Here is a 12,424-nt window from a genome sequence, read left to right as displayed (position 1 = left end):
AAGTCGGAAGAGTCGACCTCTAAGGCTGGAAGCAGGTAGACTTTGGCTGGGGGTGGGGGTGGTGAGATCAACGGGTCAGGAACCCAGGGAGCTCCGTGTCAGGCCTTCCAGGGGCCTGTGACGTGGGAGGAGGCTAAGGACTAGGACTGGGGGGCCAGCCAGGCAAGAGCTCCGAGGGAGAAGGGCCGGCTGGCCTGCCTGCCACAGCCTGGGCAGGGGGAGGGGGGATGCTGGTAAATGAGAGGCAGGCTGTCCAGGTCACAGAATTATCATTGTGAAATATTCATGGGCCCTCGGTCCAGATGCTATTTCCGAACAGTGAGCGCGGGGAGGAGGGTGTGAGCCTCAGGAAGAAGCCTAAAGCAATACCACGGTCCAGCAGCCCCACCCCCGCCCCCAGCAGCCCAGACAGACCCACAGACGCCCATCTCCTGCACACCCACGCGCTCACACACACAAAGCAGAGAGCTATGCAGCAGCACGTGCAGGCACGCCAACCGCCCACGGTCCCAGATGTATCCCCAAGCACCGGTGTGCAGGCACACCAGCTCCACCAGGACCAGGGCAGAGCCCACCCCTAGGGATTTCATCCTGCCCTGCACCCCCCAGCCTCTGCAGACAACCCAAATTCCCAGCCTTCAGCCACACACCCTGAAAGAGCAGGGACCATCCAAACGCCCCAGTGCTCAGGACAGAGAGGCGGAAGAGACATCTCCCAGATTCCCCCAGCCCCAGGAAGAAGCAAAATTCATTCCCCTCCCTCAAGCTGGGAGTGTACCCCATTCTACCTTCTTTCCCTGGGCCAGATACCCAGCCTAGTTGCAGCTAACGCCTCTCCTTGTCTAAGCTCCCGAATCTGTTCAGTTACCCAGTCGGTCCCCCTCCTGGCCCCTATCCATCCCTCCCTTCCTATCCCCCCACCTCCCTTGCTCTAGCTACTCATTACCTCATGCCTAGAATATAAAAGAAAATAGCAATAACCTCCTCACTGGTTTCCCTACACTCAGTCTCTCCCTCCCTCCCACCCAGCCTGCCCACGGAGATCAGATTCATGAGACCAACTCCTGCATTATGTCATCTTGTCACTCCAGAACCTGCAGTGGCTCCCCACTGCCTGCAGGTTAAAGGGAACACCCTTCAGCAAAGTGTCAGCGATCCTTCAGGGTCCAGTGCTAGGCTTTTCTCCCGTGGCTGGAACGGCCGTGTCATCCTGACCCTCCGTCGTCACACGCCTGACATCCACGCCCTACTTGGAATGTGCCCCGGGCTTCCTCACTAAACCTCTCGGCAGATCACTGAAGCCAGGGCCGTCTGCAAGTCCAGGGCTGCCCCTCTCCCACCAACCGCGGCATCTTTGCCCTTCAAAGCCACAGAGGCTCCAGCTGGGGCTCCCTCCATGCAGACAGCTGCCCTCCACTGGCCACCTTGGGAAGCACAGCCAAGCTTCAGCCTGCGCTGAACTGAGGGCGAGCATCTAAGCCGCGGGGGAGAGGCCCGCGAGAAGGGCGCCAGATGACAGGGTTTATAAGCCCTTAAGCCTCTAAGGTTCTTACACCCAGCGCCGGGGGAGGCAGCACTTCCAGCTGGCTCCCTACTTCAGATCCCTAATCTGTGAGCGAGTGCCTCGCCCGTGAAACACACACAGGGCTCCCAGGACCCCCTGCAAGGGAAACTGGCCCACCAGACTCTTGAGAGGCCAGGAGGCCAGGGACAGGCCAGGTGGCAGGCCCGAGGTCCAGCCGGGTCAGGTTTCTGCATGAATTTTTAATGCTTGCAGCCAGACCTGTCAGATGTTCCGAAACCTGAGTGTCTTCTCTCATTTCCACACAGGATGTCCTTCCCATCCCACTGGGACAGGGAAGGCAGGCCTGGGCCGGCTATCCAATCACCTCTGGAAAAAATATTTGGGGTGTTGTGTGTGTGGAGGGGGAGGTAGAAGGCTGAATGACCCAATTATTCTCTCACCTCCTGGCTGTGTGATCTTGGGTGAGTTGCTTAACCTCTCTGAACACAAGAGGTTTGGGGGTTTATTTGCTTCTTTGTTGGGGCCAGTGCTGCCTGTCTTGACTGAGTCTGCGTGGAAAAGGGCAAGAGCCTACGGGAAGACGACCTACGTGGCTGTCATTGTCATCTTCCCCCAAGTCTTTCCCGCCAAATCCCCCCCCCCCGTTGTCTCTGGCTCCTTCTTTTGCAGATAGGGACTTTGGTTGGCTCTGCCATCCCCACCCCCCCCCCGCCCCCACCCCAGGCCCATCTCAGAGTCCTCTGGCCTTTCCTGGAACTTCAGAGAGAAGCAGGGTTGGTGGAGCACAACAGGGCGGACGGAGGGAGTGAAGTTCGCAGAAGGGACTGAAGAGGGCCGGGGAGGGAAGCCCCTGCTCAGAGACAAGAGGAGGCCAGGTGTGGACCCCCCCCCCCTTTTCATCTTCCTCTCCTCCCTCTTGCAGCTTTCTGGAGACCCGCCTGGCACCCTCCCGCCAGAAGCAGAGGCCCACCCTAGGCAGGTGGGCAGGGGGCGGGGCATTCAGGAAGGTGTGCGGGTGAGGGCTCTGGCAGGAGGCTCCGGCCAGTCTTCCCAGCCCACCAATCCCTGGCACAATCCTTCTGAAAATAAGGACCTTTTGCATCTGATTTAAGCGGGGAGCGGATTCCTGAGCCCCTCCCCCACCTGCCGAATCAGCCCGGGACTCTGCGTTTGTGACAAGTGGAGGTGGGTTATGATCCAGAGCCATCTCCTCCTCGGAGGTGGTGGAGGTGGCGCGGTCCAAGCAGGGCAGATGGGATAATGCTTCCCCTCCACACACAGTGGGGGTTCCCGACAATACTCCTGGGGGTCCGCGTGATGCTGGGGGGTGGGGTGCGGAGGGATAGCAGGTGTTCGAGGGAAAAGAAGGGGTCCTCACGCCAGAGACTGGTGAGCAGCAGGAAAAAGAGACGCCTACAGGGTGTGCCCACCCTCCTCTTCGAGGCCATCCGACATGCAGACATGCAGAATCTCGGGCTGGGACGTGGAGACGCTGAACAGCCCACACCGGGTTCTAGCGGGGAGGGGCGGAAAGGAAACTTTCTATCACCCGGCACCAGTGGCCTTGCCCGCCGTCCAGCCCCGGGCCCTGGCCGCACAGCACCCCCGGCCACCCCAACGCAGCCCCGGCCGGGCGCCGTTTCATCCCACCTCCCACCCCGCCTCAGGTCCCAGCTCATCCGTCAGCAGCGATGACCCCTCCTCTGTCCGTGACCCCTGAACTCGGCCCTTGGCCCATTAACCCTTGCAACCCGGGCCGCTCCCTGCGGGTCTGACCCCGCCAGCCTGCCCCGCCGCGGGGGTGCCAGGGTAAGGGGCCAGGGCTCTCCGGGAAAGAGGCAGGCGCTTGCCACCCTCCCCCCTCGCTCTTTCCGGGAAGACACGGGGAGGGGGGCTTCTCCTGGGAGACTCGGGGCGTCGAGATTCCTCGCTCCCCGTTCTCCGGCCCCCGCACCCCTCCTCCTGCCGCCGCGCACCCTCTCCCCTCCCCGGCCATCTGTTCCGCTCGGCAGCGCCGCGACAAACACGGCTCCAGCTCGCTTCCGCCCCTGCCCAGCCCCCTCCCCAAACTCCCCGAGGAGCCGGGGGTGGGGCCGGGTAGGGGTGAGCAGCCATCCCCTCCTAGGAAGCCGGAAAGTCCTCCTCCACCTCCCACCCGGTCCCGAGCCGGGGGGGGGGGGGGCAGAGCCAACGGCGGGGACCCCTCCTTGCGTCGAGGGGGTCGCGGGGCTGGGAGTAACGATTGTCAGGATGCGGGGCGGGGTTCTGGTCTGTGTGGGGAAGTCTCAAAGGAGGGGGCAGAGCCACCCCAGAAGAAGGGGTCTGGAGTCCGAGCCTGGGGCTGGGTAGGGATAGGGGGCTCCGCGCCTGCCTCGCCGCCCCCTCCCACCCTGTCCCAAACTGCAGCCACGCAGCGCCGCCTGCTGGGCACGCAGAGTACCGGCTCGCACGGCGCTCTCGGTCCGCTCGCCCTCGCCCGAGAATCTGGGGGACCGCGGCGGCTTCCCCCGGGGGGAGGCAGGGTCCCGGACAGAGAGCGCAGTGAGGCCCCGGCAGGCCCTGTGGGAGCCGGCCGAACCCGCTGGTGGATGCTGCCCAATTTTAAGGAATTGGCTCAGAGCAGCCAGAGCTGTGCTGCGACATTGCCAATCCTCCAGTGCCCCCTGGCAAGTGTTTGCTCTTTGGGAAAATGGGTGGACCCGGCTGTTTCTGATAAGCTTCTCCGGAGAACTTACCATGGGCCACGGCTGGGCTGGGACGAATGCCTGTTGGGGCCGCCAGATCCTTAACAAAAGGTAGTTGCTCTTACAGTCCGGATTCACCCTAACCCAGGAGTACAAGCAGGCAGGGGTAGGGCTGGGTCGGTTGTAAGGGACATTGCGAAGGTGGTTTGTTCTCAAAAACGGTGTCTTCCCTTGATGTAGATCATTCTAAAGCCACATTTAAAAAGACAAATATAGGAAAATACGAAGCAAAATTTGCAGGAAGTTTTCAGATAAAATAGAGGACTACAAAAAAGTATTAACTTTCAGCAGGCCCCAGGGGCTTTGGTGGCAAAACTTGAGTCATTCCTTAGTATTCCTTCTAAGGCATCCTGTCGGCCTCCTTCTGTGAAGAGGCCAACTTCCTGGATGCACCCCCAAATCCTGGAAGTGGGGGACAGGAGGTACTAAGGGCAGGGCACGGCTGAAACAGGAAGGTGAGGGGTGGGCACTGTGGCGTAAGTTAAGCCTCCATCTGCAACCCCAGCATCCTACATAGGCACTGGTTTGTGTCCCGGCTGCTCTACTTCCCATCCAGCTCCCTGCTAATGGCCTGGGAAAGCAGCAGAAGGTGGCCCAAGTGCTTGGGCTCCTGCACTGTTGTGGGAGACCCCGAGGCTCCTGACCCATCCCCAGCTGTTGGGGCCATTTGGGGAGTGAATCAGTAGATGGGAGATTCTCTCTCTCTCTCTGCCTCTCCTCCTATCTAACTCTGCCTCTCAAATAAAAATAAATAAATAAATAAATCTTAAAGAAAACAGGAAGGTGAGCCAGCCAGCCAGCCAGAGGCGGACTGGCTGGTACTCCACACGTCCTACTTAATGCCCAGCTGAGTCTGGGTGAGAGAAGGGGGTGGGAAGTGGGAAGAGAACCCTCCCCTCTGTCCCCACCCCCAAGGCACAAGTACACAGCAGCCAGTCTATCACTTCTCTCTTTATTTCCTCTAAGACCTGCAAGCAGCAGCGACGGGGAGGGAACCCGCCCTCCAGCCCCTGGAATGGGTCTGCTGCCCTCCCGACACCTCACCCAGGACCGTCGGCAGCACCTCAGGGCCCCTGTCGTCCAGACGGGCAGGTGGTGTCTCTCTCTCTCACACACACACACACATGCATGCATGCACACACACACACCTAGGACCTTAGAAGCAGCCTCTTCACCAGCCCCCAGGTTCCTAGGAGGCACCAGAAAAGGCAGCCACACGGCCTGGCCTCCTCCATCCGCAGAAGCAGGTCTCTCCAGCACAGGGGCTGTCTTCAGTGGAGCGTTGCTTTGGGGATATTTTTAAGGGCATTTTTTTTTTGCAAGTGCCTACAAAAATAGAACTTCTCTTGGTATTTATAAATCCATACCCCTGGCTCTGCATGTCCGTTACAGGTAGAAAAGCCACCAGGGGCATTCCCTTTGGTTGCTCAGGCCTCGGCTGCCTGTCATCCAGGCCCCTTGGCCTCAGAAGTCTACGCAGTCACGTCAGGGCCGCCCAGCACCTTCTGCGGGCCTGCCCAGTGGGTGGCGTACTCCCTTTGGAGGCGGCCTCGGTAGTAGAAGAGGTACGAAGGCAGCAGGAATCCTAGGAGTGAGAACAGCAGGAGGCCCAGGTTCACCTGTAGGGCAGGGACAGAGACAATGTCATTTAGTGCCTGCTGGCCCTCATCACCCTCAGGGACCCCTCCCCCCCTTAGCCTCCAAGGAGGAGAAAGCAGTTATTTTGCACCAGAATGATACATAGCGCGGGCACTATTCATGCAGCAGCCTTGCAAACGGCTGAGGTGAGATGCCGGGGCTTGCTAAGTGGCAGAGCCCGGTCAGCGTTCACATCTACAGCACGCCCTGGTAGCCAGGGAGAAGGCACTGGAGGAGTCTGAGCTGGCAGAGGACCAAGGGGACCCTGCCCAGGGAGGCAAAAGGCGGCTCTCACGTGCACAGCTAAGGATCCAGGGTTGCATCAGGGGATAGGAGCCTGGGAAGGCCCAGGACAGTGGCCCTTTGCGGGGGGGGGGGGGGGGGGGGCTCAGGTCACACCCGCCTCTGCATGACTCGTGGTGTGACTGAGGACTTCCGCAGGGCCACTGTGGTGAAGACTCAGTGGGCAAAGCACACGGTCGGGAGCAGCAAATGGTGTGGGTATTTCATCCCAGCTGCGGCGGGAGGGTCTGCCCCCGACCCCACCCCACACAGGGCACACACAGGATCGGTTCCACAGAAGCAGAGTCCACTCAGTGAGAAGAGCCTTTCAAATGGGCCCATGCCGCTTCGGGCAGGAATGAGTGTGTCACCACTTGAGATCTGAGCCAAAGGGGAGAACCCGCTATCAGGATCCGGCACTGAGTAGAATGGATTGGACCAGTGGTTCCTGAACACAGCCCTAGGAATGAGACAGGGGCTTCTCTACAAATCACTTGGGGCCTTATTAGAAACAGACTCCGAGGGAGCAGGTGTTGTGGTGCAGGGGGTAATGCTCCTGCTCGGGATGCAACATCTCCTTTTTGGAGTAAGAGTCCCGGCTCCTCTGCTTCCAATCCAGCTTCCTGCTGACATGCGTCCTGGGCAGCTGCAGATGAAGGCTCAAGTACTTGGGCCCCAGCCAACCATGTGGGAGAGACCACGATGGATTTCCGGGCTCCTGGCTTGGGCCTGGCCCAGCCCTGAGTGTTGCCAGTATTTGGGGAGTGAACCAGCAGATGGAAGATTGATTTCCAACGGATAAACAAGCCTCCCCGCCAAGCCCTGCCTCTCTGCCTGCACCCCCTCCCTCCATGCCAACCCCAGCTCTCACCCAGAAGTCTCCTTTCAGGGGTCCCACCATGGCCATGAAGAGCGGCTGCTGCAGCAAGGCGAACACGGCACTGACGAGGGACTGCAGGCCCGTGAGCGTCCCGAAGTGGTTGGACGGGAACCTGTCCCCCAGAGCAAGGCCAAGCGTCAGGACAGAGTGCCTCTTCCTGCCCCTCCTCCGGCACCACTGGAGGTGCTCTGGGTGAGGCTCTCCACGTGTGCCCTGTGGACCCTGGCCTTGCACACACATACCCTGATCCCAGGGCCACCCAGCTGGGCTCTGACACAGCCGTCTGTGAAACAGCCAGAGGCTCCTCCGCTCCAAGCCCCTCTGCCTCTGCTACTCGCCGGGACAGCACTAACCTCCCTTCATTCTTTCCACAAATCGTTACGGAACTCCTGCTGTGTGCCAGGCACTGTTCTAGGTGCTGGAGGTAGAGCAATGAACCAAACGGACAAAGACGGCTGTCCCTGGGCATGTGGCAGTCTGCAGGGGCCGGCGGCAGGTAATAAGCCGGACACACATGCACAACGTCAAAGACAAGGGCCTGAATCAAGGGAAACGTGAAGCACTGAGGCTGGGAGTTGTACCAAGGGGGTTGCAAAGGAAGGAAGGCCTGAGAAGAGGAACAAAGAACTGAGAAAGGCGAACAGGTGAGAAGGAACCTTGTAGCAATCTGGACAAAGAATGTTCTAGAAAGGGAGACCAGTAAGTGCAAAGGACCCATGGAGGGAACACGTGTGGGGTTTCCAGGGGGCCCCTGTGGCTGACATAAGAGTAAACCAGGGAGACGAGGGGATGGAAGAAGGCACAGAGGTCCTAGGGTCAGATGCTGTAGGGTCTTTTAAGCTGAAATAAAGCCTTTGGCTTTGACCTTCAGGGAACTGAGATGGGAAGCCATAGGGGGATGTGAAAATGCTGCCATCCTGCAAGGTGACTCCAGGCCCTGTGGGGAAAGCTGACCCGGGGAGATCGGCTTGGGCTGGGGTGGCAGCAGTGGAGGTAATGAGAAAGGACCCGTTTGGGACAGGGTCCCCAGTGGACTGAACGAGAAGTGTGAGGAAGCAAAGGACAAAGACAACTGCAAGGTTGGGCTGGAGCCAATGAGGCAAACAGAGGTGGCTGCACCTGCCAGGCAGGAGGTCCTGATGATGACGAGGACGGTCATCGCTCCTGTGATGCCCTCCGCAGGGCCTGGAGAAGGAAACGTGGAGAGGAGGGGAACTACAGGCTGCTCAACACTAAGGAAGGTCACAGGCAGACGGGACCCTGGGCAGCAGGTGTCAGCAGTGCAGGCAACAGGAGGGAGGGAGTGTGGGGAGCAACTCGGACTAGACTAAGTTACTGGAATTAAGACTTATTCTATGCATCTGCTCTCCCACAATATGGCGCTGGGAGAGGAGGAAACAGCTTCTACGCAGCTGCCTCTTGCCAACTTGAGTGATGACCTCCAGGAGCTGATCCTGCTCCTGATTGGAGGAGAGCAGCGTACTCGGCGTGTGGGCAGCCGAGTTGGGATTGGTGGAAGAGGACTATAAAGGAGGAGAGAGACAACATGCACCAGGAACATCTAAGGGGAACATCTATCTGAAGGAACACCTGTGCAGCCCCCGAGAGAGCCGGCCGGCGGTATGCCGCTCCCCCGCAGAAGTGGGGAAAAGTGGCAGGGGGAACCGCCCTTCCACGGAGGTGGAAGGGTCGGTAGCCAACCCGGGAAGAACCAGCAGCAAACCCGGGGAGGGCCGAGCAGACAAAAGAACAGCGCAGGGTCCTGTGTCGTTCCTCCACGAAGACGGGGAGCGACACAATGGTGCCGTGACTCGGATAGGAAACCTAGGAGGGAAGAAACGGGAAGAAGTGGGAAAATACCGGAGAGAGAGACTAGCAAAGAGCCTAGGGGAAAGCCGGACGGAAAAGGTGCCGGAAGAAGCTATCGAAAGCCTAGGCATAGACTCGGATATGGACTGTGGGAAAGAAGTTAGGATTGAAAGCGAAAGTGAAACCTGGAGGAGGCTTGGACTCGGATGCGGACTGTGGGGAGAGGCCAGGAGAAATGAGGGAGGAATATTGTTGGAAGAAAACTTAGGGAAACATACCGGGTAGAGAAAAATGTTAGGGAAATTGAAGCCGCGGGGGCAGGCTGAGGCGGAGACGGAAGCCATCTTGGAATTCTTCAAGTCAGCCAGGGGAGCAAAAGGCGAAAATCTGGAACCAGAGGCAGAGACGTGGGCCGCCAGGTTGGAATTCGCCAGGTTAGTCCGGGGAATTTGGACTGAATGCCGGTGGTGGCGGAAACGTAAGCTACGCTGTGTGATTCGCGGAAGCCGCCGCATGCAGAGAGAGCACGGGGCGTGAATAGATAGGGAACGCGGGGCTGGCGCGAGGCCGTGGTTCGGGCGCGAAGGGCGTGGAGACCGCGGAGTGTGCGCACGAAGCCAAGCCGAGCCGCGCAGAGCCGGGAGCCCGCCACAGGGCGGGCGCCGGGAAGCCGCGCAGATGAGAGAAGCGCGGGCTGAAGCGGCTCAGAGCCGGGAAGCCGCCGAGAAGCAGCCTCGGGGCGGGCGCCGGGAAGCCGCAGGGATAAGAGAAACAGAAGTTTAGAAGTAAAATGAGAGAAATAGGAATGCTGGCAGATAGAAGTAAAATGGGAGAGATAGGAATGCCCGGAGATAGAGAAATAGAGAAAAATAAGGCCTCCCCTCAACATGGCAATGAGAGAGCTTGGATTCGGTCTGCCTGATTAGGGAGGTGGTGAGCACCTGCGGGCGGCTAGCAGCTTATGCGCCGCAGGTCACCGAAGACAGGCACGAATTAACATCAATAAGTCTCCCCACAATACCGCAATGAGAAGGCTTGGATTCGGTCTGCCTGAGTAGACGATAAGCACCAGCAGGCAGCTCGACCAGAGTATGAGCTGCAGGTCACCGAAGATAGGCACGAATCAACACCAATAAGTCTCCCCACAATACGGCAATGAGAAGGCTTGGATTCGGTTTGCCTGATTGGTAGGGCTTGTAAGCACCTGCAGGCAGTTCTAGCAGAGCAGAGCATGTGCTGCAGGGCACCGAACACAGGCACGCATCAGCGCCTAAAAACCTCCTCACAACATGGCGAAGAGAGGACCCGGATTCGGTTTGCCTGATTGGTAGGGCTTGTAAGCACCTGTGGGCAACTCTAGCAAGCAGAGCAGAGTGTGCACCGCGGGGCACCGAAGACAGGCGTGTATCAACGCCAAAAATAAAAAGAAAGGGGGATCTGTGGGGAGCAACTCGGACTAGACTAAGTTACTGGAATTAAGACTTATTCTATGCATCTGCTCTCCCACAATATGGCGCTGGGAGAGGAGGAAACAGCTTCTACGCAGCTGCCTCTTGCCAACTTGAGTGATGACCTCCAGGAGCTGATCCTGCTCCTGATTGGAGGAGAGCAGCGTACTCGGCGTGTGGGCAGCCGAGTTGGGATTGGCGGAAGAGGACTATAAAGGAGGAGAGAGACAACATGCATGAGGAACATCTAAGGGGAACATCTATCTGAAGGAACACCTGTGCAGCCCCCGAGAGAGCCGGCCGGCGGTATGCCGCTCCCCCGCAGAAGTGGGGAAAAGTGGCAGGGGGAACCGCCCTTCCACGGAGGTGGAAGGGACGGTAGCCAACCCGGGAAGAACCAGCAGCAAACCCGGGGAGGGCCGAGCAGACAAAAGAACAGCGCAGGGTCCTGTGTCGTTCCTCCACGAAGACAGGGAGCGACAGGGAGGACACGCAGGGGCCACAGAAGACCAGAGTGGCACCAACCCGAAGACTTCAGCCTCCGCTAGGGGCTACTTCTGAGCGACCTCCTGCATCCCTGCATCCTGCAGGGGCTGGGGCTGCCTCTGAGGAAGGGAGTTGCCGGCCATCCTTGGGGTCAGAGAAGGCGGTGGCCCAGACAGCTTCCCAGTCGCCCCCAAGCCCGAGCAGTGAACGCTCCTGGGAGGCCGGGGCAGGGGGTCCGTGCAGGGAGGGACGTCTGGGCCCCAGAACTCACACTGCAGCGTAGAGACTTCCACAGGCAGAGTGGTAGAAACCCCGGACCATGGTGTGCAGGACAAAGGTCACAAACTGGAACCAGAGAGAAGGGGAGGCGGATGAGAAAGCACATCGAGGCAACAGCAGGGGCGGGCAGGGTGCAGAGGGACCCGGGGCCTCGGTGGCCTATGCATTCCTATTCCACTCCGTGCCAACCTTGTCCCCTGGAACACTTCCTGGATAACCTCGCAGCAGCCCTGGGTGGAAGATGCCCGAGAACCATGCACGGGATGAAGGCCCGAGTGGTACCTGGAGATGGAGGCTACCAATGAGGCAGGTGATGCCGAAACCCACGAGCAGGCAGTTGGTCAGGGTGAAGGCGTTGATGGCATTGGTGAGCTTCTGGATCTTGCGGTAGCGTGGCCTGGGGGACTTGATGGCGATCCCATCCCTGGGGCAGGAGGGAGCGGGGACGGGCAGTCACAGCCACTGCCTTGACTGCACCAGCAGCTCCCTGGTTCTCAGCCCGGCCCCTCCCCCTTCTGTATGCCTCCACTTCGGAGAAGCAGGAAAAGGCAGCAAAATCATTTCTCTAAGGCAAAGTGTGATGCGAAACACGCACCATCAGGGGGCTGTCTCAAGAGGCAAAGTCACAGGCCTGACCCCAGACCTCAGAAGGCCAGGGGCGGAGCCTGGGAATCTGCACGGTCACAAATATCCTGTGATTTCTCATGTGCATGGAAGCTTGAGAATCAAGGATGAGAAACAACCCGAGGGCTTGGGCCCCTGCATCCACGTGGGAGACCCGGAGGAAGCTCCAGGCACCTGGCTTCAGCCTGGCCAGCCCCAGGCCATTGTGGCCATTGGAGGAATGAACCAGTGGATGGAAGATCTGTCTCTCCCTCTCTGTAATTCTGCCATTCAAGTCAATCAATCAATAAAAAAAAAGGATGAGAAATGAGCCCCCAGGAAAGTGTCTCTGTCCATCAGCCTGGACGAAGGGAGATGTGGTTTCGGAGGACAGCAGCTTGGTCCCCGAGTGCCCGGCAAGCTCCTCTTCCTGACATATCAATCAAGGGCTCCGAAGCCAGCCCAGGAGAGAAATATGCTGGCTGCCTGTCTGCCCTGGACAGAGGGCCCTGCCCATGGACCCTGGCATCAGGAGCAGAGGGCAAAGAAGGCCGGGGACCAGGGATGGGCACTGTTGCCAGGGACTGTCCCTTAGATGCCTTCTCTCCTCTCGGGACAAACAGGGACTAATTAATTTGGATTCACATAAAAAAGAGCAGAAACCAGAGGATCCTTGGCCCCTGGGATTCACCGCCACACCGCACAGCTATGGGCAGTCCACAGAGTACAG

General features: G+C 59.1%; 1 protein-coding gene across 12 annotated transcripts in view; it reads right to left on the bottom strand.

Annotated features, from left to right (window-relative positions):
* Positions 1-5,205: 5,205 nt before the first annotated feature.
* Positions 5,206-12,424, bottom strand: part of SLC43A1 (solute carrier family 43 member 1) — a 30,386-nt gene continuing 23,167 nt past the window's right edge. For 5 of the 12 annotated variants that reach the window (XR_016217050.1, XR_016217051.1, XR_016217052.1 and 2 more), the window contains exons 12-16: positions 11,374-11,515; positions 11,084-11,157; positions 9,157-9,265; positions 7,061-8,893; positions 5,616-5,888 (exon numbers count right to left, since the gene is read on the bottom strand). Coding sequence is in view for 5 of the 12 variants with exons in the window: in XM_051854089.2 (XP_051710049.1) it covers positions 5,755-5,888; positions 7,061-7,181; positions 9,157-9,265; positions 11,084-11,157; positions 11,374-11,515 (580 nt within the window). In the remaining 7 variants the exon portion in view is untranslated. Of the gene's footprint in view, positions 5,889-7,060; positions 8,894-9,156; positions 9,266-11,083; positions 11,158-11,373; positions 11,516-12,424 lie in introns of all 12 variants that reach the window. The other 7 variants (XR_016217065.1, XM_070070261.1, XM_070070263.1 and 4 more) reach the window with 2 other exon arrangements.

Source organism: Oryctolagus cuniculus, chromosome 1 (genome assembly GCF_051225735.1).
Source record: "Oryctolagus cuniculus isolate XC-2025 breed Fujian yellow rabbit chromosome 1, ASM5122573v1, whole genome shotgun sequence".
Lineage (NCBI taxonomy): Eukaryota > Metazoa > Chordata > Mammalia > Lagomorpha > Leporidae > Oryctolagus > Oryctolagus cuniculus.
The sequence above is the reverse complement of the archived record's forward strand: the minus strand, read 5'-3'. Positions and strand labels throughout refer to the sequence as shown.